Source organism: Ooceraea biroi, chromosome 1 (assembly GCF_003672135.1).
Source record: "Ooceraea biroi isolate clonal line C1 chromosome 1, Obir_v5.4, whole genome shotgun sequence".
In the NCBI taxonomy this organism is placed as follows: Eukaryota; Metazoa; Arthropoda; class Insecta; order Hymenoptera; family Formicidae; genus Ooceraea; species Ooceraea biroi.
In genome coordinates, this window is record NC_039506.1 from 7,942,458 (window position 1) to 7,967,924 (window position 25,467).

A 25,467-nucleotide genomic window follows, 5' to 3' on the forward strand; every position below is an offset into this window, starting at 1 on the left:
ACATAGTTCTGGCCATTAAAGCGAAAAAGCGCATAGTGCAAAGTGAAACGCCAACTTCACGCAGCGTCTCACTTTGTCCTGCGACAGTTTCCGCCATAATTCCGGCTAGATTTTAAAAGATCTACAGTTCTACATGAGTTCTAGAAAGAGTTCTAGCGAAAAACATTTTTTTCATTTTTTATAATTATTAAAGCTAAAAAATGTTTAAGGGAATGACGACTGGTTAATTTCAGAGAGTTCTGTGCTTTATGAAATATTTCTCGTATAGTTCTGAACGTATTTAAGCGTATTCCAAAGAGTTCTGAATGCAAACATTAACAATTATTTAATAAAAAATTTTTATCGTCCGAGAAAGACGTATCTACGGAGATATATGTGAGACGCTGGTCGATTTTCGAGAGTTCTGCTTATTCTAAAACAGTTCTCGTATAGTTCGGGACGTGTACAATGCCTTTCCAAAGAGTTCTGACAGGAACAACGATTAGAGAAATTTTTAAAAAATTATTTCACCCGAAGAGTAGACGTTTTCGACTTTACCAGTGAAACGCTGGCCGAAATGTCGGAGTTCTGGCTTTCCTAAAATACTTTTATAGTTCCGCACGTACTTATGATTTTTCTACAGAGTGCTATGTATGAGAGGTGCATAGAACTCTTTAGGAAATTCATAAGTACCTTCGGAACTATACGAAAAATATTTTAGGAATCCAGAACTCCGATAGTTCGGCAAGCGTCTCACCCTTTTCTGTCTTAAAATGCAGTTTTCGAGCAGTTTTAACTTTTTTTAAATTATACAATGTCGCTGGTGCATAGAACTCTTTAGGAAATTCATAAGCACCTTCGGAACTATACGAAAAATATTTTAGGAAAGCCAGAACTCCGACATTTCGGCCAGCGTCTCACCCTTTTCTGTCTTAAAATGCACTTTTCGAGTAGTTTTACTTTTTTTTTAAATTGTACAATGTCGCTGGCGCATAGCACTCTTTAGGAAATTCATAATTACGTGTGGAACTATACGAAAAGTATTTTAGGAAAGCCAGAACTCCAACATTTCGGCCAGCGTCTCACTGGTAAAGTCGAAAACGTCCACTCTTCGGGTGAAATAATTTTTTAAAAAATTTCCTAATCGTTGTTCCTGTCAGAACTCTTTGGAAAGGCATTGTACATGTCCGGAACTATACGAGAACTGTGTTAGACTAAGCAGAACTCTCGATAATCGACCAGCGTCTCACTGGTAAAGTCGAAAACGTCCACTCTTTGGCGAATATTTTTTAATTTTTTTTTTTATAGAATTTTAAGCATGTAATGTCGAAAACAAATGTTAAATAAGCAGAACTCTCGATAATCGACCAGCGTCTCACTGGTAAAGTCGAAAACGTCCACTCTTTGGGCGAAATAACTTTTAAAAAAATTTTCTAATCGTTGTTCCTATCAGAACTCTTTGGAAAGGCATTGTACACGTCCGGAACTATACGAGAACTGTTTTAGAATAAGCAGAACTCTCGAAAATCGACCAGCGTCTCACATATATCTCCGTAGATACGTCTTTCTCGGACGATAAAAATTTTTTATTAAATAATTGTTAATGTTTGCATTCAGAACTCTTTGGAAAATGGTTAAATATGTTCAGAACTACACGAGAAATATTTCATAAAGCACAGAACTCTCTGAAATTAACCAGTCGTCATTCCCTTAAACATTTTTTAGCTTTAATAATTATAAAAAGATGAAAAAAATTTTTTTCGCTAGAACTCTTTCTAGAACTCATGTAGAACTGTAGATCTTTTAAAATCTAGCCGGAATTATGGCGGAAACTGTCGCAGGACAAAGTGAGACGCTGCGTGAAGTTGGCGTCTCACTTTGCACTATGCGATTTTTTCGCTTTAATGGCCAGAACTATGTGTTTAACCTATCAGGAACTCTAGAACTATTAAAAAGGGAGCCAGAATTCTCAATAATTAATGATTTTCCGCGAAATGATACGCCAGCTTCACACACACTCTAAATGAAGCACGTCGTTTATATACATATACATATAGCAAGAGGCGTGAATAGATATTTTAGATATAATATATCCATCACGCAATACGCTTCCATGTTAAGTTCTCCGCATACGTTCGACAAATCGTGCCTCCGCTGGAGCTTTTTACGAGTCCTCCCAACGAGTCTGCGTAATTTTCTTCGTCCAATTAGCCGCGCTATCAACGCTCCCGAAAAATATGCGCGTGCATGTCAGGCACGAGCCGTCACGCAAATTTACGTGAATCACAATTCGCACCGCGTCGGTAATCCGATACATGCTGTAACTTCCACTCGCTCGCTCTCTCTTCCCTGTCAGCCGGCGTGCTGGACCGTTATATTTTTTCGCGTCGAGGACGATCTCACGCGGACTTATTTTCCCCGCGAGCGAACTGTGAGGTGGCCTTGGCGGCCACGCCGGGTGAAAAGAAAATTCCCAAAACGTCTCCGCGAGAAGTAACGATGTCATGTCGATTAATTTGATCTCGCGCGCGCGTCGCATGCATACCACGAGCGATCGGCGGGGCGCGTGCACGTTTTTCAGCTTGTACTCTGCGCGAACAAGTATGCGAATCGTTTTCTCTCCTTCGTCCTCTTTCGTTCATTCTCCCGATCATTCCTTCTCTCGCGTGTGCGCGACAGCGAGATCGCAATCGGTCTTCGTTGGACTTTCATCAGATCGGGCCGCGCCGCGCGAGAGATGTGTCTCGGTGTACCCGACATCTTGGGGTACACTTCCGCCGCGCATGTGCTCGATGCGCGCGAGCGCGTATATGCGCTCGTGTGGATCACGTTGATGTACGCGTGTCGATGTGTCGACCGTCGTGCGGTACACTCGACGATTAATGAACCTCGTCAGTCGCGTGCACGCGTCTGTCACTTTGACAGCATCCGGTACAGTCCCCCGCGTACGCTCCCTCCTCCCTGCCTTTCTCTGCCTCGTTTGATCGTCTATTACGAATTCTTTCTTCAGATCACGCGGATATCAAGCTCAGGGAGAACGTGTACTTACGCGCCGCTCTCGCCGCGCGACCGTGTTAGCCGGCTAATAATGTCCGCGGATGATGCCGCTTGTAATACCGCTCATGATACGATGTGTGAGCGACACAGAAATGCAGTAATTCACACACTTGTAGACTTCAGGTTTCTACAACTTTGTAATTATTGCTTTATCGCACGGTCACATAAGCTGTTTGTTAATCGCGAGATCTTTCTAATCGCTTAAATAAAGTTTCTCGAGTGTATCTGATTCAATAAATTTTGGACTTCAATGCATAAGCGACAGGGGATTTTTATTTTCCCAAATTTATTTGTGATTTCTTTTTGTAAAAGGGGAAAGTGCGCGCGTGATTTATGTATCTCCTTTGCGTGGAGTGTTTACCGGCAACCAGGGGAAAAAAGGCGATGCCAATTTGTTTGAGTGTCTCTTAGTGTACCTTTCAAACTAGTCGTGGCCAGTACCAATGTGGATTGTACTAGTCGCGCGTAACGGAGCGGCGCGATCGCGTCGCGAAAAATCGCCGATAAAGCTAAAATTATTACGCGGCGATGCGGCGCGAGGGCGACCGATAAACTCTCCTAGCCGCGTGCACTAACGAGAGCGATGAAATTTAACGTATCAGCGTTCGCACTTAACGGCCTAATGCGAATTCCATGGCGATAAGCTCTGATTTACGCCGACTCTCGCTCTCGGACGCTGTCGGGATCTCCCGTTTTGCGCCGATCATTGAAAACATGCTGCACACGCGTAAAACGCGTGATTTCCGCGTGCGACGTAGGCGCAGGCGGCATTCACGTAAATCGAAGGAGGGAAGCTGTATGCACGCACGTACGTCGGTAAATCACGCAGTGAAAGCCGCTTGGTTTCGGCATGAGATACATCTCCAGCTCGGCCGTTTACGCCGCTAATGAGACATCCGGTTGACAGGCAAGAGGTCCCCCGCTTCTTTTCGCGCGCATCATAAACGTCCGTTCTGTCATCGTCCTCCCTGTCGTCGTCGTCTTCGTCGCCGTCGTTGTCGTCATCATCATCAAGTCGAACTTCGTGCCTCCTTTCCCGTTGTCGTCGTCGCGTTCATAATCGGTCTTAGATCGCCGACAATGTGGCATCGGACGCCTGATGAAATTTCGCGATATCGCACTTTCTCCTCATGGCGAGGTTGTGCCTCCTCGATTTTCTTCATTTTCCGCCGCTATCTCGGTTGGTCTTAATCTGCTGTACGACCAGGTGATTTTGATAATTTCGTCGGGAACGTTCGCTTGGATAAACGCGCGACCGGAATGCGGGTGTTCACCAACACCGTGAAGACGGGAGATGACGGGTTTGCTAGTGTAAACCTGCTTCGTGATCTGTCGCGTGACGTCCGGATATGCGAACGGATCGTGACGAAAGTTTATTTCACGCGATCCGTCAGAGCGCGGCCCGATTTACTCTCCCGTATCTCGTTATTTGTCTTCGGGGAACTCTTGGCCCTAACTGCAGTAAACCCACTCGTGCTCTCTCACTCGTTCGTCCTCTTTGCGGCCGAGGATATCTGGTATCTGGGCCAGTTCCTGTTGCCTCGCGTTCTTACATTGCAGTTCGGTGAACACGCAACGAGTCGCCGGCACGTGGCACGCGACATACGCCGCGTGCATGTCCGCTTTAATGAAGCGGTGAGATCGACGCAGGTGTAGAAGTTTCCATGACTAGACTTAAGGTCTCCTATCCGACACAATGCCGGATTGAATCGCCTGTCAGCCTGTTCTGCTGGCATTTTTCATATTCCATGCGATATTGTCTGCAAGTTTTATAATAATGCATGCAAATATATCGCGTGACATTTCGTCCCGCAATAAATTATTGCGAAAAAGAGATATGTACGTTAGAAAAGTTTAAATTAAAAAAGAGCAATTTATAATAATAATAATAATAATAATAATAATATACACAATATAATTATAACGCCCAATAAGAATGTCTTTAAATTCGCGAAATTACGTGCATTCCTGCTCCTCCTTGGCGCGAGTTAATTGGTCTTGCATCGACGAACCGATGAATCGTCGTGGAGTATCTCTCAATCGACTTTATCTTCACCCTGCGGAATGCAGTCGCACTCGCGCGCCTCTCATCTTCCGATAATGAAAATCGCGAACGATCGAACGAGTTCGCTACGTTCGCTTTTAATTACGGTTACGCGAGGTATGCCGGCGCGCCATGTGCACTCGCCCGCCACCCTTTATTTGCGCTATCCTACCGTCTAATTGCCTACACGACGAGCCGACGTAACGTGGGCGTTATTGCAAGGTGTACTCGAGAGGGCCTCGCCACCTTCGGCGGTCTCTCTGCGCCTTCGAAGATGAGGAGATACGGAATCGTGGGGCCGGATATTAAATTAAACGTTACGGCGTGTCGAGGTGGCCCTATGGGAGTAACATCGTGATCGTGCTTTCGATATTGCCGACAGTTAACGCCGCCATTGACGGTGTTATTTGCGGGTTGCTACAATGTTACATTCTGAAATGATCGCTCGTTAGCTCCGTTTATTTACACGCGATGCATATAATTTAAATATAAAAGTTTTAGTTTTGTTACACTTAAACTTTATTCATGCTCAGCTTCATGCGTTGTGCTTGTTTTGCGGAAGCGATCTACGATTGTTTAAGTTAATGAGTGGAATGTTTGGAAAACGAACATTTCATTTATCTCGGAAAGTATGAATGCAGTTTCTTCTTATTTCGAATCGCGTCAAGGTGTACTGTATCGTTGTACTTAATTGTGCGAGTAGCTAACGTCGGACTCGCTGGCACAACATCCATGTCGCAACATCCTTGCGCGCAAAAGTACATCGAGATGCAATCTCCGACATTAACACATTCCGCGCGGGACATACCCTGCACCCTCTTTCGTCGCGTGCGAAATGCTTCGCCTCCGATTAAATTCCATCCGCATTTCTGCTCATCAGCGTGCGCTCTTCAGGGAAAGGCAAGAGAGAACAATCGCCGGGCTAACTGCACGTCCGCCCAATTTTGGGTGTGCCCATACGGCGTTGATGAAGTAATCAGCGCTATTAACATACGCTCCTCTCTCTGTCATAATGCCATCCACTTTCGCATGCAATTAATTCAACAAGATTTCTCAGTTTAAATCTTCAATTAATTGTTAGCTTACTCTCTCGCTTCTATCATTCGAGTAGAGCGATTTTCCTACCAAAGAATATTCGGAAAAAGTAGGAAATGAGACCGCGCAATTAATTGAATGAATTACATCGGTTCGCCGACAGGAATAATTACGATTTTACACAAAAACGTCCGCGAAGTGATCAAACGTGCAATACAACGTGATCCATTTATTCGATTACAGGCGAACGAAGCGGTGGTTCCGGACGGCTGGCCCCTCACTTTAGGTGGCAACGGGTTGATCCTGCAGCTGGGCGAGCTCGAAACGTCCGCGCTACGTCTCGGGGAATGTTACCTCTGCGTACGCAGCGCGGCAGCCGCAACTGCAATTGCAACTGCAACCACCTCGTCGGTCAGCGGCGCCGGTGAAGCCACTGAGCGAAATACTGTTGAGGTGAGTCACGTCTTCTCTTTTCTTTTTCTTACCCTTCTCTGTCCGCCTTCGTCGTCGATTGTCGAAGAAACCGCCGTCGCGATGATGTCCTCTCCGGGTCCTCGGCGTGAGGAAACGACACCTCCGTTTTAACGGCCGTCGGATACCCGGCCGGAATTCTCGGCGTTCCTTCTGAGTGATCGTACGGCGAGTCCTTAGCATAAATATTAACAGTCATCGCGCGGATGCGGCCGCCTAATGGGACGTGCATTATTAGACACGCGTTTAAGCGTGTTCCCTTCACTTCACCCTCCGCGCGAGTAATAAAAGGCGTATCTTTGAGAACGCCGAGGCGACACTCCGTCATGCGTGTAAACGTTATTCCTAGAAGTGTGCCGTGCAAGCTGATTTATCGCGGTAGCACATACGTAGATCGACTGAATCCGCTTTCCGACTGTGTCGTGATAGAGATACGAGAAGCGTGGTGGATGTTGTAAACTTCAGCGTGATTGTTCATCATAATCAAATCTTTTTTAATGAAATTTTGTGATTTGTGAAAATATAATTTTCTCTTGTAATGTCCAATATCAACCATCCGATATGTTACGTATTTCTGAGAGGAGTGTTAAAATTGAGAGACTCGTGTTTGCAGATAGCAGTAGTCTGGCGAGCCACGTCGATGAGGGCTCCGGGGATTCTGGGTTGGGACCGTGAGGACGAATTCATGGACTGGCGAGACCTGACGAACAAGGGTCAACCGAGTTCATCGAGTGCGGCTGGCACGAGCCTCGGCGGTCAGTCCTCGGCCTCGGCGATGAAGATCAGCGGCCGTCCGCGGAGAAGATCACGCGAGGACGCGCGCCCGAGGACGCGCGAAGCTAACAGAACCGGAAGTGCTGAACATCGTCGCGAGGAAACCAGATCGATCGACCGACTGGAGCACCAATCGTGCCGCGAGGATCGCGTGGCCACCGAGCCCGGCTCGGCGGTGATGAAGTCCAGGTCTGCGTCTAGTGTCAACGCCTGGAAGGAGGACCTGGATGACGAGCTCGAGCGCGGCGCGAGTCGGCGTCACGCATACATCAAGAATTCCTCTTCTAGTCCGGTGGCCGGCGACGAGAGCCGTACCAAAGTGAAGCGATGCGCCAAGGTCGTGTCCAGCACCACGATGGAGAAATGGAAGGAGAGCAGCAGGTGTGAGACGCGCAGTCGAACGGTCGCGCCGGAGGATCTGAAGAGCCCGTTGCAATTCGAAGAGAGCGTGCTGCGACAAGACAATGCCACCGCCGGCGATTCGCCGAAGGATCTCGAGGACAGGTTGCGGCACGTGGGTGGTCCGGACGACGTCAGCGACGAGGACCTGCCGGCATACATAGGCAATCTGCTCGTCACCGTCGAGAGAAAGATCGAGAGGGTCTCGCTCGACGATATGACGTTCCCCTGCCCGGCGTGCAGGAACATAGACACGGACGATCCGTTATTGGGATGCAGATGCGCCGGCGACGATTGCGGTTGCGATGCCGGCGAAGATAACTGCGACTGTGCCGTGGCCGCCTCGCGCAAGGAACAGTCCGCCTGGAGTTTCGAAGTGGCGGGAATTAAGCATATCGACAGCGACGATGAGGAAGAAGTACGGATGGGATTCGGTGAGTAATTACTATTCATTTCGATTTTATAAATTTGACTTTACACTGGAACAAAAATCTCGTTGCACATAGAACGCTTGGTTCTAATTATTTCTAGGAAATGGTTTAAATAACGTGCTCCGATTTTTTTCTTTATAGTAATTTGATTTAATTGAATTCATTAGTCATTTAGTATAATGATTACGCTTCCGATAAGTAATGTTTAAATTTATTAGTGTTGCAATATAATTTTAAAGACGGAAAATTGAATTGTACATAATACACGGAGTATTTCTACTTCTCGGCATGGTGCTAAATTTATTTACGAGTAGTAAACAAAAAGCGATAGGAGAGACCGCAGCGTTGAATCCCACTTCCGGTATGACCGCCTGTCGAGGAAGGGCGGTTTATGAAAGCTCGCGAATGACTTCTGCCAAGCCAGCGGACCGACTGCTCGCGCTCGACGAACCTCTTTATGCAGGCGCGTGTACGCACGAGCGTGTGATTTACCGGCGAGTAAACTCGCGCGCGCGGCCGCGCCGAACTTGAAATTCTGGCCGAAGCTCAGCGTGGGCGATATACCTTGTAAAGTGGCTACTTCATGTTACATCAGGTCCTCCATGTTATGCCGGGCGCTTGAAAAATCCGAATGTTACTTGTGCACCGAATCGTTGCTTGCTCGCCTCATCCACATTGGCGCGTAAAAAATTCCGCGACGGAACTCCGGTGAATTTTTTGTGCAAGTGAATAGAGAGGCGCTATTCCGGTGTGCACATGCTCGCGCGACGTGTGAATACACGTTCCTTATTACCCGAGGCTGCGACAAAGTTTATGACGGAAGTATACTTCCTGTTAAACAAAGTACTGAAAAGCCGCGCATGTGTTTAGCAGATGCTACCAGGTTAATCCGCGACTTACTCCGCAAATATTCCATGTGCAACTCCACGTTTTACGGATTACGCACAAATTTCGCAGAAGCATATTTACTTAGCTGTATTTACTTGTGAATGATATTATAAACTTCGTCTGGCAAGATCGGTTTTTAGATTTAGGTAGTACTTCAGGTTAAATAGGTCTTTTCACAATCGAACATGTTTATATTTCTTTTTATTTATTCACACTTTCGGTCTCGAAAATCATGTACTAGATTTCAAATGTTTGACTTTACTCATGAAATTGGAAGAGCAAGGCAGAGCATACAAAGCGTTGCAAAAAGCACGATGCGGTTTTTCGGAGTCGAGCCGGGAAGGGAGAAGTTTATCTCGAGCGCTCGTCTCTCGTCTTGTAAATTTTCGAATCATGTGTCATAATCCCGGTTTAATCCGTTCGCCCGAGGGCATCGTTAACGAGCGATGACTCTCACACCGCGGCGATGCGAGCGTAATTGTAACGGACGAGTATGCAAATTGTCGGCACGTTCGCTTGTCACTCGATCTTTCGTCGCGGAACTCGCCAAACGAATCACTCGTCGCGAATGCAGGCCCGGCCGGACCAGGCTGGACCAGACTTTAAGTCTCGCGGCTCTTCCCGGGGCCGCCGATCTCCTTTCGCATCCTCCCACGCTCGTCTCGGCACACCTCTTTGGTAACCGCCGCCGACAGGTTTGCAAAGTCAAGGGCCCCTTTATCCGAAACGTCGCCACGTCGGCGGTGTCGACGTAAAAGTGACTTACAGTACTCGTCGTTCTGTTGCGTGACTTTTTACGCAGCACCGCGTAATTTGTGTCGTCCCACGGGCGTAGTATCCTTTTTATCCTTTCCCTTTTTTTTCTATGTATTTTTTTTAACTCTTTCGCTGTCAGCGTCTTCAACCGTGCCTCTTTCTCCCCGTTCGCCGGGGATGTATGCAGTTTGCAAATTACAACTTGCAAAGTTTAGAACCGCACGCGGTACTGTCGTCCCAGTTCGTAGAACTCGTGTTTTCCGACCGTGATTTAAATCGTTTAGTACAACGTGTGTAAGTCTGTGATTTGTCTGATGAGTAAACATTATAAGCAGAAAGATACTGCATAATTTCGGATGTGGAAAGTAAGCAATCAGTCGCGCAAAACACGCATCACGTCGTATGGACGTTATTACCGTGAAAATCATTTTTTTCTCAGTCTTCTGAGACGGAAGCCGGCGGAACGCAGAGCGTTGCTATTGCGATTGGTATTCGCACTCGTTGCATTGCCGCTCGCAATTGTCAGTCCCGCTGTACGTATTTGAACGTTCCTTGACTTTCCTCGCGGCTGTCGGCGTCGACCACACGCCGGCGATGTCTGTGTTTGCGGAGCGGAGAGGCAAGCGACCTGCCTCGACAGTGAATGAACGGAGTAACGAACTCGTCAATGAGTATTCGTGCTAATGAGATACGGCAACGAACCAGTGATTTTTCTACAGCACAGACGGCAACCAGGAAAACCGTCGAGTGAGGAATGCTTGCAGACTGTGAAATCAAATCACAACCGGCTGCGAATCATTTTTACGTGGAAGAACACTCGCAATCAATTTTTCATAACAAAATTAAGAGACAAATCTTGCAAAGAAATTAATATTAAAAAATATTGAATCCTGTAGTTTATTCAAGTTTCGACGTGAAACAACTTATAGTTTACAATAGTTTAAAATGACATAGTCTAGAATATTATTTGAAAAATTACTTTAAAAAAAGTTTTTTCGACAATGGTAACAATAAATGTCTCAGTCAATCGATTAAAATACTTTCTATCTCTCTCCGATATGACGAGTATTCCGCGACGAGTGCATAAATGAAAATAAATTGACGCGCGCGAGTTCCAATCGTGATCGGCAGCGCGTGCTACACGTGTGGCATCGGCAATCCTCCCTTCATATCTTTTTATCTTTATTTCGGTGTCCGACGGTCAAGTGCGGCGAGCCGGTCGTTACTCTCGTCCGGAACGTCCGTTCCGCTGTCATCGTCCCGTAACTCGCAATACTGGCCGGCGCGGTTACGCCCGTGGCGCGATCGGACATGACTTTTGCATCGGTTGTCGTGTTTCATTAGTACGCGGATATCTCTCATTGACAGCGGGCCTCGGCCCACTCGTTTTCACGCGCGGATTTGTCGGAATGCCGTAGAACGTAATCCACCCTGTTGCGAGAGACGTAAAACCCGCCATTGCCCACGCGCGAGGGTGCCGCGCGAGAGCGGAGGATGCTGCCGGCGGAATGAGTTACGCCGCGCGGCGATGCGCGGCGGCGCGGAATGCATTCCGAACGCGGTCGGCGAGACCGTGAAGCAAAGCGGAAGATCTGCTATCTCGAGGACTTCCTGAGAAAACTCCTGGGAAAAACGCACTTGCGTACGATAAATTCTAAAAATAGATGGAACATGAAGGGTAATATAAATGATAATAAATGAAAGCTTGAGATAATAAAAATTGATGAGAGGGATATAAAAAATAAATTTTTAATTATATGAGTTATAATGATAACTATCAATCATTAAAGAAATTACATGTTTGATTGATCGCTGAAACTATTTACGGATGTATAATGTTCGAGCGAGGAAACATCTTCCAAATTTTTCCTCTTCACCAGCATTTTTAAAATTTTTTTAATTCCTGCGGTATCAGTTGCGAGTTCATGTTCACCCGATTATCGGAAAATTCTTTCTCTTTTTTTCTCGCGAGTTCAACGATCTTCCGATACGTCGACGTGCATTTCCCGTTCCACGATTCGACATAGGCGCAATTTTCTGGAAGCGGTTTTTATTCACGGCTATCTCGGGGCTCAATTAAACATCTATGGTTAACCCTGCCTCGCGTTTCCTTGAGCTGGACCGAGCAATTCGCGGCTCGCGGAAATTGCTTGAACGCGTCGCGCTGCGAGATTCTGGCTTCCGCAAGAACCGATCTCGTATCGCCGGTTAACTCTTTGACGATCGTCGAGACGCGGCCGGGAAGAATGCGGCGAGCCGTACTAGCCGCGACCGAGCGAGGAAAATCATCAACCTGGACTTTAACAACGGCAATAACCGCAACGCATACTTCGTACTGACAGGGGGAAAGAACCGTGTGAGAGGTGATTCGCGGCTTCTATCTTTAACACTAGAATACTCGAATGTTCCTCGCTACTTGTGTTGCTTAATTCGCTCCCACGTTTTTCCTTAGTAAAAAAAGTATCAATGAATAGTATTCTCGGATATACTTCTTAAGGGACATCTTTGCGAACAGTAATGAAGATATTTCGAAAGAATCTATTCAATGGAAATTCAAAAGAGAATTCCGTCAGAAATGTTGGAAGTCTGTAAACATTCGACTTAGAAAATTGGTATTATCCATGATGTAAAGATGATAATAATAAATCAGATGTATTTAGTATCCAATTTCTCATGAAATATGAAACATATAGGATATGTAATATAATAAAAATTAAAATATGTCGCCGAAAGATCTAATGTCGGAAATCTTATACATTTGCCAAAAAAGAAATTAAAATGTGCATTGAATTTATCTATAACACCGGTTGTACTTGCCGAGTAACGTAGCATGGCTGGAAGTCAAAGGTTTCCGCGCGAAAGCGAGAAATAGCACGAAATATAAATAAACGTTAACGATCAGCTGATATCGACGTAGCGCCGTTTTTCGCGGCGGATTATTACACCGCGCAAGTGAGGAGAAACTACTGAAGACGCAACTTAATTCGCCCACTTTATTGTTTCTCGCGCTTCGCTGCGGAATTTTATTGCTCGGTGTCGTCGAAGCCACGTGAAAGCTAGTAAACTTTATGGAACTAACTATCGAGACGCACTTATCGAACGGTTAACGATTCCCACGCTTCTTTTCCCCGCGAAGAATGTCGGAACTGCTGTAGTTGCGGCGGTTTTAAAGACTTTTTCTTTCGTTACCTATGGATTGCTTTTATTATCATTTGACGTTTATGGAATACTAATTAAGTAAGAAATATATTGTATTGTAACTTTCATCTTTCTTTCACATTGCCATCGGCTTGTAATATTTTCTGTAAAAGAGTCATATCAAGGAAGTTGTAAATTATCGATAATGTCAGATTACATGCCTATTAGATGATACTGTAGGATACGCTTTAAAATTTAGAATTTTTGCATGTATTTTGCGTGACCATGTATTATGAATTTATATATTTATTTTAAATTTTGGAAATTAAGCAATAAAAAGTTTAAAGTACGATTCCGCCGCGAGAGACAGTTTTTCGAACAATTTCGTCAGCGAACACTGATATAACAATCTCATACTGACTTACAGACGATCTATACATCGATCTATACATTGAATTCGTGTTCTCTCTATGTTATTAAACTATCCTTAAAGGAATCGAAAGCAAATTTATCCTTTCATTTTCCACTGTGTTATAATTAAGATAATAAATTATAGTGTCAAATTATTCAAATCACAGTATTCTTTCTTTCTTTCTCTTCTTTCTCCTTCTTTCTCTCTCATTACCTATTGTAATATTTTTTACAATATCATAATACGCTTCTAAAAGCTCGTGATACCATCTGTAACACATACTCGTTGCGCCAATTGATCGTGATTCTCATATGTGCTCCTCAAGCAGATCATCTCCACCCGCGTCTCCTCTCGCTCTCGAACTCGCGACTAACGGCGTGGCTTTTTACGGCATGATCGCTCACGGGGTTAGGAAGAGCGAACGGTTAACGAAGCGTGGCGCATCGCCGCGAGCTTCTGCATCGCCACCGTGCTGCACATCCGGCGGTTCCGCCGATCGGATTGAAGCGTTTCGAGGTACACGAGCGAGAGCCGTGGTATCCCGCGCTGCGCGCGGGTTGATTGAACGTTTGCCGGGCTCCATGGACCGGCTATACTTAGTAGCTCATTGATCGTCCCCACGGCGGCCCTCAATCATATCTACTTAAGCGGGAATCAAGCGGCTTCCACAATGGAGGCTGTTCACCTCTCGCGGCGCGCGGCTGTCCGCTCGGCGCGAACTGCATCGCACGGCTTGCCGAGCGTGGGACGAGGAAGCGTTGGTTCGCTCGTTCAATTCGCGTTTCGCGATGTTTGTGGCGTTTGTACCCGTCGAATCTCAAGTGAAGTCGCTTTCCGTTTGCGTGCGCACGCGAGTTCATGAAAGAAGAGTGCGTGTCTGTGAAATTGCGCACGCGGCGCGCGTAACTATCGACGGGACGACTATCGATTTTTCGTTTCTTACGCAATTCAATTATGTACGGGACAATTGGATTAATCCCGCAGCCTCTCATTGCGCCTGTCGACGACGATTGAGTTAGATGAATGCCTCCCACTTGCGCCGTTTGTACGTCGTAAACGTCGTCTGCTGAAATGTTAATGTGATGTTTCTGATCAAGTTATCGCCAATCGTAACTTTTGCCCCCTATGGAAACGCTATCAATCAGAATATCTTATGCGGGTCGCCCTTAAGTTGTTAAATACGTCTCTATCGTTTGTTTTAATTCAGTCAATTGTTTCCAATACTTACCTGACGCGAGAAGAAGTGTGCTATATATTTTTAAGTGTTATTTTTCATCGTTAAAGAGTGTGTTAAGGCCAATAATATTCGTTAATGCGTATATTATTCACTTGATGATTTACTTTTGTCGCGCTTTCAGCGATTGATGATTGTCCCATCTGCCATCGCGGAATTCTCGTGTTTATTATCAATTGCACTGAGGTGCATCCTGGGTCGTTAGGTGGGAAGGGAAGTTGTCACAATTAATCATACTGCAGATAGCGATCAAATTGCCATCACGACATCGTAAAATCTGGTAGCCGTCGGTGGATCTTTTGATCCGACCGTGAATAAAGCGATCTTCAACGAGCCGAATAAATGCCACCGCATTACACGGCCCATTACGCCATGACGTTATTTACAAACAAACGCCGCGAACACTATAGAAAATAAAGAAGCGCAGCGGAAGCCCATTAGACGCTTCCTCTTATTAATGCGCTGCCTCGTGTACGGGATCCTTTTTTTTATGTACGGAAAAAAATCTCGTATCTGGTTGAAGCAGCATCAGCTGTAAAGTGCGCGTGTAAGTGGCGCTTACAGCCGTTATGAGCGAGATAAAACGTTATATTCAATACTCATTATCAGTGTGAGATTATCGCATTTGCGAAAACAATAGTACTCAATTCTCATAATGTTTGAAAGATCGGACTATGAAAACCGTCGTTTCAGACAATATGCTCGGAAAATTAAACGTAGATCCACACGATAATTAGCATACTTCATATTCGGAGGTATAAAGGGGGAAGATCCGCGAAGATCGACACTCTCGAGAGACTCTCGAACTTGGAAGTCGATTGATGCGTAGATCGTTTCCAGTTTCCATTTGTGACGTTAACTGCTTCCGTCAGCAGCCGGTTGCGCCAGATTTCATTGTCGATGTCTCCGAACGGAAAAGGTGCCGGATAATGCTCGGGGTAAGAATTGTCATGGGATAAATCGGTCAGGTTCATAGAAAGTCGATAACGAGAATTCATTTGATCATAATGCTGCTAAGTTTGCTGTATATATATCTCTCTTGGCGATTTATTTGAATGCATTTGGACGCATTTGTACCAGACAGTACAAAGCAATTTTGGAAAAATAATTATAATAATTTGTACACTAAACATAAAGCATATAAGATCAAAATATTCATGTTTTCATTGCAAAGAGATCTTTTTAACGATTCTTGTGAAAGATTTGCTTCGCATTACTTTCGAAATAGATATCTCATTCATTCGCACTGATTATTTCACCCGGCGGTATTCATCCATTTGCGACGCTGCGCCCGTCTCACATTAGAATTCACGCGGAGAAATGTATGAGAACGTAATAACGCTTTATTCAATCACGTCGCGCGATTGCATGAAGACGCACTAAACGCCATAAAAGGATCCTGGACAGTTTCTAATATATGGGCACATGGTGAATTTCTATGGCAATAGAATCGCGAGGACTATAAGGAGGAAGTCGCGGAGTCCCATGGAAATGGACAGACTAAAGATTAAGACCACCCAAGGAGTCGCAGTGTCCGACTTACTGGATCTGACAAGAACATCGCTCATCATGATCCTCCAAGTAACCGTTTAGCGAGTTATGCGCGCGACTCGTATGCGACTGTATTTTTTGTTTGCGATCCGAGATCTAAACAGGAAGAAGTTATTTCAATTAGGACGTGCACGGGAAGATGGCGCGAGACGAATTTTACAATCGACTCAGTCACTCAGCCTACTTCACGTCGAAACAAGTCAATTCTAAATTTTATTGGTGGAGTTTTGTGACAGGAAAATCTTACAAACAGTTTACAGATCGCGTTTCGGGAAAAATGATCGCATCTACATGTATAAATAAAATAAGAAATAATTTTACATTTTTTCCATAAATGATAATTTTTAATGAAATATATCATAGGGCGCGAATCGTATTCCCTCTCTAATTAAATGAATTAAATAAATTCTCCAAGCAAATGGAATAAGTAAAACCTTTCTTTTTCCTCAATTCCACTTAAGTAAAGATTATTTTGAACTCTTAAATAATTTGTTCTACGTGACGTTCTCCATCATTATCAGCAATGAAAAACCATAAGTGATAAGGGAAAAAGCAGTTTGTGCAGCGCGCAAACACTTGAAGATTTCACCGAATAAAAAACCTTGGAGTGCTCATTTGGGATTCGTGGATGGTCTGAAGAACCGCTTGGGGAGTTTTTCTCCAGCGTTAAACGCGCGCGTTGTTGACGGTCGTACCTTCGTGCCAGTGCAACAAAGAAATGGCGGGAAAATGTCGAGAGGTCGTGGACACGCGGAAATGCGCCGCGCCAGACCTCGAGACGTCGCGAATGGAAACGTTTAAATTGCAAACGGCGCATCGTAAAGCGAGGGGATCCAATCAACCTTTGCTTACGAGTCAATCGAGTCGCCGGTCCGCGACACCTATCGCCTTATGCTAATAGAGGCGGTTTCGTCGCCGGTGAATAGGTTTGTGCTGCCACGTCGAAGACGATCCTGCGAAGAGCTTTAACTCTTAAAATTCTCGGACGACCGACACGTGACGTTTGAGAGACTCTCCGGTGACTATAATATACCGCGTACCATAATATCCTGTGTATTCCCCCGAACATGTATTCATATATTCATCTGCTTTTATATTGACATTAATCGAGACCCGTCACGAATGACGACATTGCATAAGTCGGTGAACAGAGACAAAAAATGCGGAACAAAATTTATGAAGATTGTTTAGTCTACAAACAGTCGCTGTCTGTAATATTTTTGTGTAACTGCGAATGTGTGAATGGAAGAGTGTTTAAGCATCAAATTTATATTTTGCAAATTTCACTTTTATCGTGTATAATATTTTAAAGGAAGCAATTTTATTGTGTATAATAATATTATAAAGGAAGCAATTAAGATATTCTCTTTTAAAATAATATTTTTTAAAACTCTTTTTCAACATTATGCAAATATTTGTGATCACGAGAAAGTTAACAACAAAATTATACGACTCGACATTTGATAAAGAGAAATGGGATACTTTGCATCAACAATGGCATAATAAAGTGGTAACCCGAGAGCATTGCCATTCGTTTAACTATTGCTTTATTTCTTAATCAGTTGCATAATAGTAAGACGCCGTAAAGTCTCTTGACAATCGCATACTCCCTATAGAACGCGGCACACTATTGACCCGCATTCAGATGAGATGCAGTTTTTCTAAAGTACAATAATACGTATGCGATATGCGATAACCATATGTCATAAAAGAGTTGAACAAAGCATTTTCATAAATTTGCATGTATATTTCATAATAAGCTGTTTCTTCTGCGTGTCACGCGTAGCTTTTTTTTAAAATCAGTTCCGTGATGGAAGCTATCGCGACAGATCAAGCGCTCCGGAGATGGAGAGAATGTAACATCTTGGATCAAAGTAAAAATGTCAGAGAATGGCCAATAATACAGTAGAATGGAGCGTACATGAGTGATAACTTGCGGATCATGTACGCCTCGGGCCTGACGAATGCTAAGGACGACGGCCGCGCTCGAACTGCTCGCAAAATGATATACTGTGTCTAGCGTAGCGACAATAAATCGGGAGACGAAGATTTATGACGCTGGGAGTGGTTTGGTACTTGATGCGTTAATATGCATTAACCCAAATACGAGAGCATCCACCGCGGGCGAAACGAGACCGAGTTCGACGAGCGTTCTTCCGTTCCGAGCTTTCGGCCCGGTCTCGGGCCTGAATGATTCTGAAGTAGATTGGTGGCTCGCGCGCGAAGAAACAGAGGCAGAAAGGAAGAAAGAGAGATAGAGAGTACCGTATAAAATCAAGCGATTAGGGACACACCGAGTTAAAGAACAAAAACTGAAAAGCCGACCGTTACACTTTCCTCGCGCGTCGCGTAAAAACGACGCGCGCGGATTTTGTTACGCCGTTTTTCATCCTATGCTCCTAATTACCGCGTATCGCGATAACCGCCGGCCGGCTTTGCCGAGACGAGAGGTCGCTAAATAAAATCATCGCGCGCCGCCTGATTGCGCTTTCGCGCTATAAATCATGACGCTAAGTCGCGTGCTGGCGCGCGCGTCGAATCGCGCGGAAGTTAAATGCTAAAAACTCGGATTAAACTGACCCACCGCTAACGTGATTAATCGACTTAATTCATGGAAAGCAGCATTATTCTGAACGTTGGTTGAAGAATGAAGATAACCTTTTTTCTTAAACTTCTAATAAAAGTACAAAAAATGTCCCATTAAAACGTTTCACGATTAAACGATTTCATTGTTTCCATCGCCACCGGTAATTTCCACGGTCGCGGTGTTTTCTCCGAAAATATGTCTAGTGTCCATTGTTTTCAATGGGGAAAATGTATGTTAGCGATGCGGCGTCGGCAAAAACGATCGGCAAGGAAAACTTGGACGCGGGAACGTAACTGTGTCGACTTCTCCGCGATAGAACTCAAAGATACCGTGGAGAGTCCTCGAATCGCCAGCCGCGAGATCGACGATCAGTAGTGGACGATCTCGCAGTTCCGGCGACAATTGCCATATAGAAGACGCCTTCCATTTCTCGTTTCTCGATGCGGCGATGCTGCATTTACGGCTGCAACGTGCGCAGCAGCGGCAACGGCCGATTGCGTATCGGTGACCTCGATCGTCTCCCCATGTATCTCCCATCCCCATTATCTCTCTCGTTCTCTCTTTCTCTTTTCCTCGGTCCCTTCCATTCAATTCGTTGTGTCATTGATCCCACGCAGATCCGAGAGAAGGAAGCCGCGCACACACGAGGCCCATTCGCTTAAGTGAATTACGAACTTTCCGATGGCACGGACCGCGCGACGAGAGAATTATTTCTCGTCGATACCACTTAGCGCTCATCTTGTTCTGCGTGTCACTTACAGTTGTACGCGCTTGATTATACCCATTCACGTTTATCTACTTTGATTAACGAAAACATGCTTGAGAGCCTTTGTTCCATCGATCTCACCAGCATTTCGTTTCTTTTAGCAAGTCGCCTATAATTTAAGTGAATTGCGTAATGTATAATAAATATGATAATGAAGCAACTTGAGATCTCGATCTTTTTATTTAAAATATATTACAATTAATGGCGAGAGTGAGAGATAAGAAATCTGCGTGCTACAGAGAGACGATGAAGCAACAGATAAAACGGTTCCGCGGGGCGAGTTTCGGAGCGGGTGGGTATTTTGCCGGACGAATTTTTAATTTCCGTTTTGATTCACGCATATCGGCATGCAAATCTCTTCCAGCCGCCTTCTGCCGCGCGGATAATTGCGATCGTCCATCGCAAATCACTCGGACGTTTACCGCCCCGCGCGATAATCTCTCGCGTGATGCCGCCATATTCCGTTCCGCGAAATCCCGCAGTCTCAACATGCCCGATTCTTGTGTGTTCGTATATAAATTTGTTTACCGTAAATTATGACTCCGATAGATACGGTCGCGTGTCTCCCGATCGTTCCTCCGTTCGGTGCACTCTCTGCGCATCGAACAAAGAAGGCGCATTATCTCCGCGAGCGGGGGCGACCGGTTTCGTCAGCTATTTTCTTCGCGTGATAACCGGCAATTCCGAGCAACGTTCTATCGATTAGCGGCCGTCCCGATGAATGGATTATCCGTCGATGAAATCGAATTTGCCTGTTTCAATGGTCGCGAGAAATTAGAAATCCTCTCTGCTCGCGCGACGACCTAAAACAAGACGAACGTGATGGAGGCAGCAGCAATCTCACGGTAGCTATATATGTATATTTTATATAAGCACAATCTGCATAAATAATGTCCACCGACTTGTTAGCGATAATTGTGCGTTCCGCTTATTGCCCCGACACGTATGCTTACCTTAATTATGATAATTATTGATGAGTAACTTCTCTCGTAACTGTGCAGGCCGCCACGGTAATGTCGCATCACGTTATTTTATCGATGAATAGCATAATTACACAGGTGAAAGAGCGACGCACTTGTACGTCAAGGGAAATCGAAGGAAACGCTATTCCCAATGTTTATGCTGTGTAGAGACTGCAAGCGCGCATACGATGCAACTTCGCATGGGTTTGTTGGTACATGAATCAAATGCGATCGAGGGGATGATTTATTACTCCGTTGATAAAATATTGATGGGATACTAAACTGCCGCTCGCCCTAACGGAAGTTCCTATCGTATCACGTGAAACAAAATGACACAGACTTCCGTTAACTCGGGGGGGATAGGGGAGCGCGGTATTTTATAGCGTAAACAGCTGCGTAGGGCGGCATTCACCCCATTCAATGTATCATATTAATTATTGTTATTTAGATATCGCGTACGATGACGTGCATTATATTTTTCGTTGATAACGAGCACGCGTGCATAATCATTCGATCATTCGATTCGCTTAATTACCTGGAAACTGATGGATAATCAATAATTAAAATGGCTCTTTATCTTTTAATAAAGTGGCCTCCTTTGTACATTGTTTTTTTTTTATAGACAAAAGACTGCAATCCGTTGCTCTAAACAAGTGACGCAGGGAGTTAAAGAGAAAATCAAACATCGATAAATCTATGTAGGATTTACATGGCGCGTAATATTATTTCGTTGCGTCAAGAGAGGATCATTACGCGAATTATCGACTATTACTCTGCAGATTAGAATGATGGAAGTTCATTTATTTATTCAGATGACTGCACTTTCGCGCTCTTCCACGGACGAGGATGATAAAACGGAGGAAAAAATTGGAGGAATGAAGGAGAGAAGGCTCCGCGCGCGCGTACCATTTTGCCGCACCATCGGCCCGTTGGGATGATCGACGAGTTCCCCGGAACCGGCGTCGATAAATCATCGATAATCGCGTTTTTCACGACGCCTCTCAGCGCGGCTGTCTTTGTTTTCTCTGTTGCGCCGCCTTCGGGATTCGCGATAGCATCGGCCACCCGATGATGCATCAGGCACCCATTGTCTCGTGCTGGATGCAACTCGCGCTCATCGACGTCATTATCGACGTAATTAACACTCTGCCACCCCCACTCATCCGTCGTGCCGCTCCGTAATGGGTTCGAGCGTGGAAATTTGCATACGAATCTTGGCGCGGCTGCCGACGCACCGCAAACCGCATCCGCGAAATTATTTCTCACCCCGAGCGGACACACGAGGGGAGGAACGTTGCATGCGCGAGTGCAATCGTGCGAATGCACCTGGTGAATAAAACTGGGACGCGTGTTACGCCTGTCATCGCCGTTCTACAAGCGGGGACTTCCGGTCGTACGTCGCGATGGGAATGATGGTGAACTCATTCAGTTATGTGATAAATTATATTACCGACCGCTGATTGAATACAGCTTTCGGTAGCGTAATTCCGGGATAGATAGCTGTGCAAGGGGAGGAGGATGATCATAGTCATTACGCATTCTCCGCTAATTATCAAAGCGATATTGTATAGGATTGTTAAGGATATATATATCCGTTCTTTATTTTATGATTATTTTAAATGCACCGTCCGCGCCAAAAGTTTCGCGCTCATTCGCGTCCGTTGTGATATATCTACCGTTCGGCCGCTTCCGTCATCGCTCGGCCATCACCGTACCGTTTCGGCCGCGTTCGTTTCCTTCCGTGCTTCTTCTCGCGCGAGCTACAAGCCGGATTCGGTCGAACGTTAAAAGTCATTTTTATAAGCGTGGGTAAAGTTCATTTGTAATTGGTTCGTTCGCCAAAGTGTCGCGTGTGAATAAACAAGGTTTGTAATGGGGTATTTCCTTGCTCGCGCCGCTCCCGAAAGAAGGAAAATACCGGAGAGTACAGCGTCGCCATTTTCACGTTTGGTGGACGCAACAGATATGCATGGGTAGGTAGTAGTATATCATCATAGCGATTGATTGCAATTGTTACTCGTTTAATGGAGCTTGAATGAAGATTTCAACATGTGTCTTTTGTTTGAGCTGTTCGTGTCAAAAGCTACGACTGTGTATTTCAAATCTAAAAAATTAGTGATTATAATAATTGTCTCAAGGATCATATATCCAAAAATCTGTACAATAAATATAAAAATGGTAACGATAATGTTATTATAAATAGACTTTATTTCAAAGGAATGATGTATCCGCTTGAAACATTAGAAGGAATAATACAATATGTGAGGCTCTCTTTAATTAAAATCAAAAATCTGAACGGCATCGCACAATTTTTCCGGAGACCTTGCACGCAAATTCAAACTCATCGCGTCCGCGATAAGATACGCATTGCAAACCGCGTTTGACACGCATTTCTCGTGGCATCCGGCAGAGACGCGCATTTCCATCGAGACGGTGTCACTTCTGGCGCGTGCACAGCGAGCTACTAATTGATCGTATCGCCGCGCGTGTTTAATAGCTCAAGCCGCGGGGCTTTATCGAGACGATGGAAAATCGACGCAAGATCGAGGACGGCAATCGGCGTCCCGATTTCGCGACGCGACGGATCAATTTACTTAACAAGAGCGGGGGGAGACGCGATAAAGCTGGAGTCGTCGCGAGGCCGCGCGCGCGAACCCGCAATTAGCGTTCCCGGTGAAACGTCTCGTAATCGCTTAATAAGCGTCCGTGTGCAAATAGCGGCCGCTAATTGGATACACACGGAGAGCGTCGCGTGGCCGGCCGTCGACGCAGAGAGCCACGAGAGCTTCCTAATATGATATGCCCGGCATGGCGTCGCGAGTTCGCCGGGTACCGCCGGGAAAATTCCCCCGTTTAACCGGTTTAACGACCGGCACTAAACGTCCGCGGGTGTAAACGATAAACTTTTTCCGCGCGTTTCGCGGAGAGACGCCAGCCGGCCGCGCTAATAATGCGCCGGCAGTAATCAGCATTAGTTACATTGCGGCGCGATTACGCTGATATTCGAGGCGCCGAACAGGTGAGGAAAAGGCAAAGATAGAAAGAGAGAGAGAGGGGTGGAGAAAAGGTGAATCGACGGTCTGATTGATGTACACCTGATTACATTTCTCGCGAGATCGCCGCCGCTCTTGCGGTGCTGCGCAAGTGAACGCGGGACGTTGCTCGCGCTCGCTTACTTTCGATTATTTCTGCGCCGTCATGAATGAGAGACATCCGGTATCCACGCCGGCTACTCGCCTGGACAGTGGCGCTATTTTAGAACGCGGAGACGCACACGTGAGATACATATTATTCGAGGCATCAGTCTCCTCGAAGGTAGAAAGTGCTCGCGCGAGACGCGTCCACGCGATGCGTCTTCGCTCGCGAAGAAGGGAGAGTACGCGCGCATTTCGTCGCTCACCTCCGCTGGTCCCTGAAGGTGACGAGGGTTAAAAGGTGGAATTAGAGAGGGCCTTTCAACCGAAGGTCAAGCTCGCGGGTTGGCACACAGTCCGCGGTTCGTTTTCTGCATGCGTGCACGTGCTGCTAGCGCTCGCGCGTACATATGCACGCACGTGCGTGACGTACGTGCTCTCGGCATCGGGCCTCCGCACTTCCACCAGGATTAATCGATAAACCTGCTGCGTTCCGGTAGCGAACGCGAGCTTCGATCGATCTCCGTGTATCTCGCGAGCAGGTATTAATTGTAGAAACGTATTTAATGGATCGTTAAAGCAAATTGACATTATTCATCGAGACGTATGTTTTTATGTAATGTGCGTATATTTACATAACGCTCAATATTTGTTCGACAGAAATTGGATATCGAGTGCCACGTTCCACGCGCTCGAATAGCATTATGATTTAATTAATTACATCAAATTGTGATAATTGATATTTAATTAATCGTGAATTTATTAATTTATTAGTTAACTACGAGTTAAATAACGATAACTGCGAGTTTCGAAGAGATTTCTAAGCAATCATTTTCGTTTCAGGAACCAAAAAGCGAGTGGATGAAGTAGCATCACCGAGAACTATCCACGACCTGCCGGAACACATTCTCACATGTGGCCTGTCGCTTCTCGGTAAGTTGCGAGATTATAAATTTCACTGGGAGAAACACGAAAAATATTACGTGCCATTAAAATAGTCTTGATCGTAATCGCGTGATATAAAGATGAAGAGTTTCGATGTGTAGCATAGATCGTCCTTGTAGAGAGAAGACAAAAATTTTAGAATAATGGTTCGCAATCCTCTCTTACTATTGTGCGCGCCCTAAATTATCGTTATCTGCCATCTGAACGTTTTCACACGTTGAAAGTTACTGATTTAAGACGGTCCGTTCAAGAAGCGAGAGAGATCACGCTCGTAGATTCGCATCTTTGCGCGCTTTTAGCTCAGCCGCGCGCGCGCGCTTGTCGTGAGCCTTTGTCTACCTTTGCTCAAGTGCTGCTCCACATAGAGACACGTAATGTGCAGAAACGTGCACTTACGCCACACACGCGACTCGACCTCCTCGTCGTCGTCGGTTGCTTCTCGTCGCGTTGTTGCGGAAGATAACAACACACGGTGACCGCGGAGGAGTATGCGGAAGCTGGGACACACCCACACCCACCGCTCTTAGGGCTCTTAGGCTCGGTTCACACGCCCCCGCATCTTCTGCCCGTTCCGTGTATCTATTTACGTACTTCACATGGTCCTCCTCGTCGAGCACCGGCGAATACTTCCTCGGTTACAGGCCGTTTCCCTCCCTCCTACCGCGATTCCGCCTTCCTCGAGAGCACCATTCTCTCGGCTCTCCTTGCTCTCCTCTCGTCCCCCTTTGTCCCTTTCTTTCCCTTTCCGCGAGGCCTCAGCTGGCCGGATCTCTTCGCGGATATCTAACTGTATTCCCGTAGTTGGGGCTCAGTTGTTGCTCTCTGTCGTCGATTAGCGCACGGCAGGAAGAGGCACCGTCGTTACCTGGACGATACCTGAAAGGATGCCTGACCGAAGATTAAC

General features: G+C 45.7%; 1 protein-coding gene across 3 annotated transcripts in view; it reads left to right on the forward strand.

Moving 5' to 3' along the window:
- LOC105288137 overlaps positions 1-25,467 on the forward strand; it is a 292,115-nt gene that overhangs the window by 150,469 nt on the left and 116,179 nt on the right. For all 3 annotated transcript variants that reach the window (XM_011354156.3, XM_011354157.3, XM_026972322.1), the window contains exons 4-6: positions 6,359-6,568; positions 7,200-8,193; positions 24,462-24,551. In XM_011354156.3, the coding sequence (XP_011352458.2) occupies positions 6,359-6,568; positions 7,200-8,193; positions 24,462-24,551 (1,294 nt within the window). The remainder of the gene's footprint in view (positions 1-6,358; positions 6,569-7,199; positions 8,194-24,461; positions 24,552-25,467) is intronic.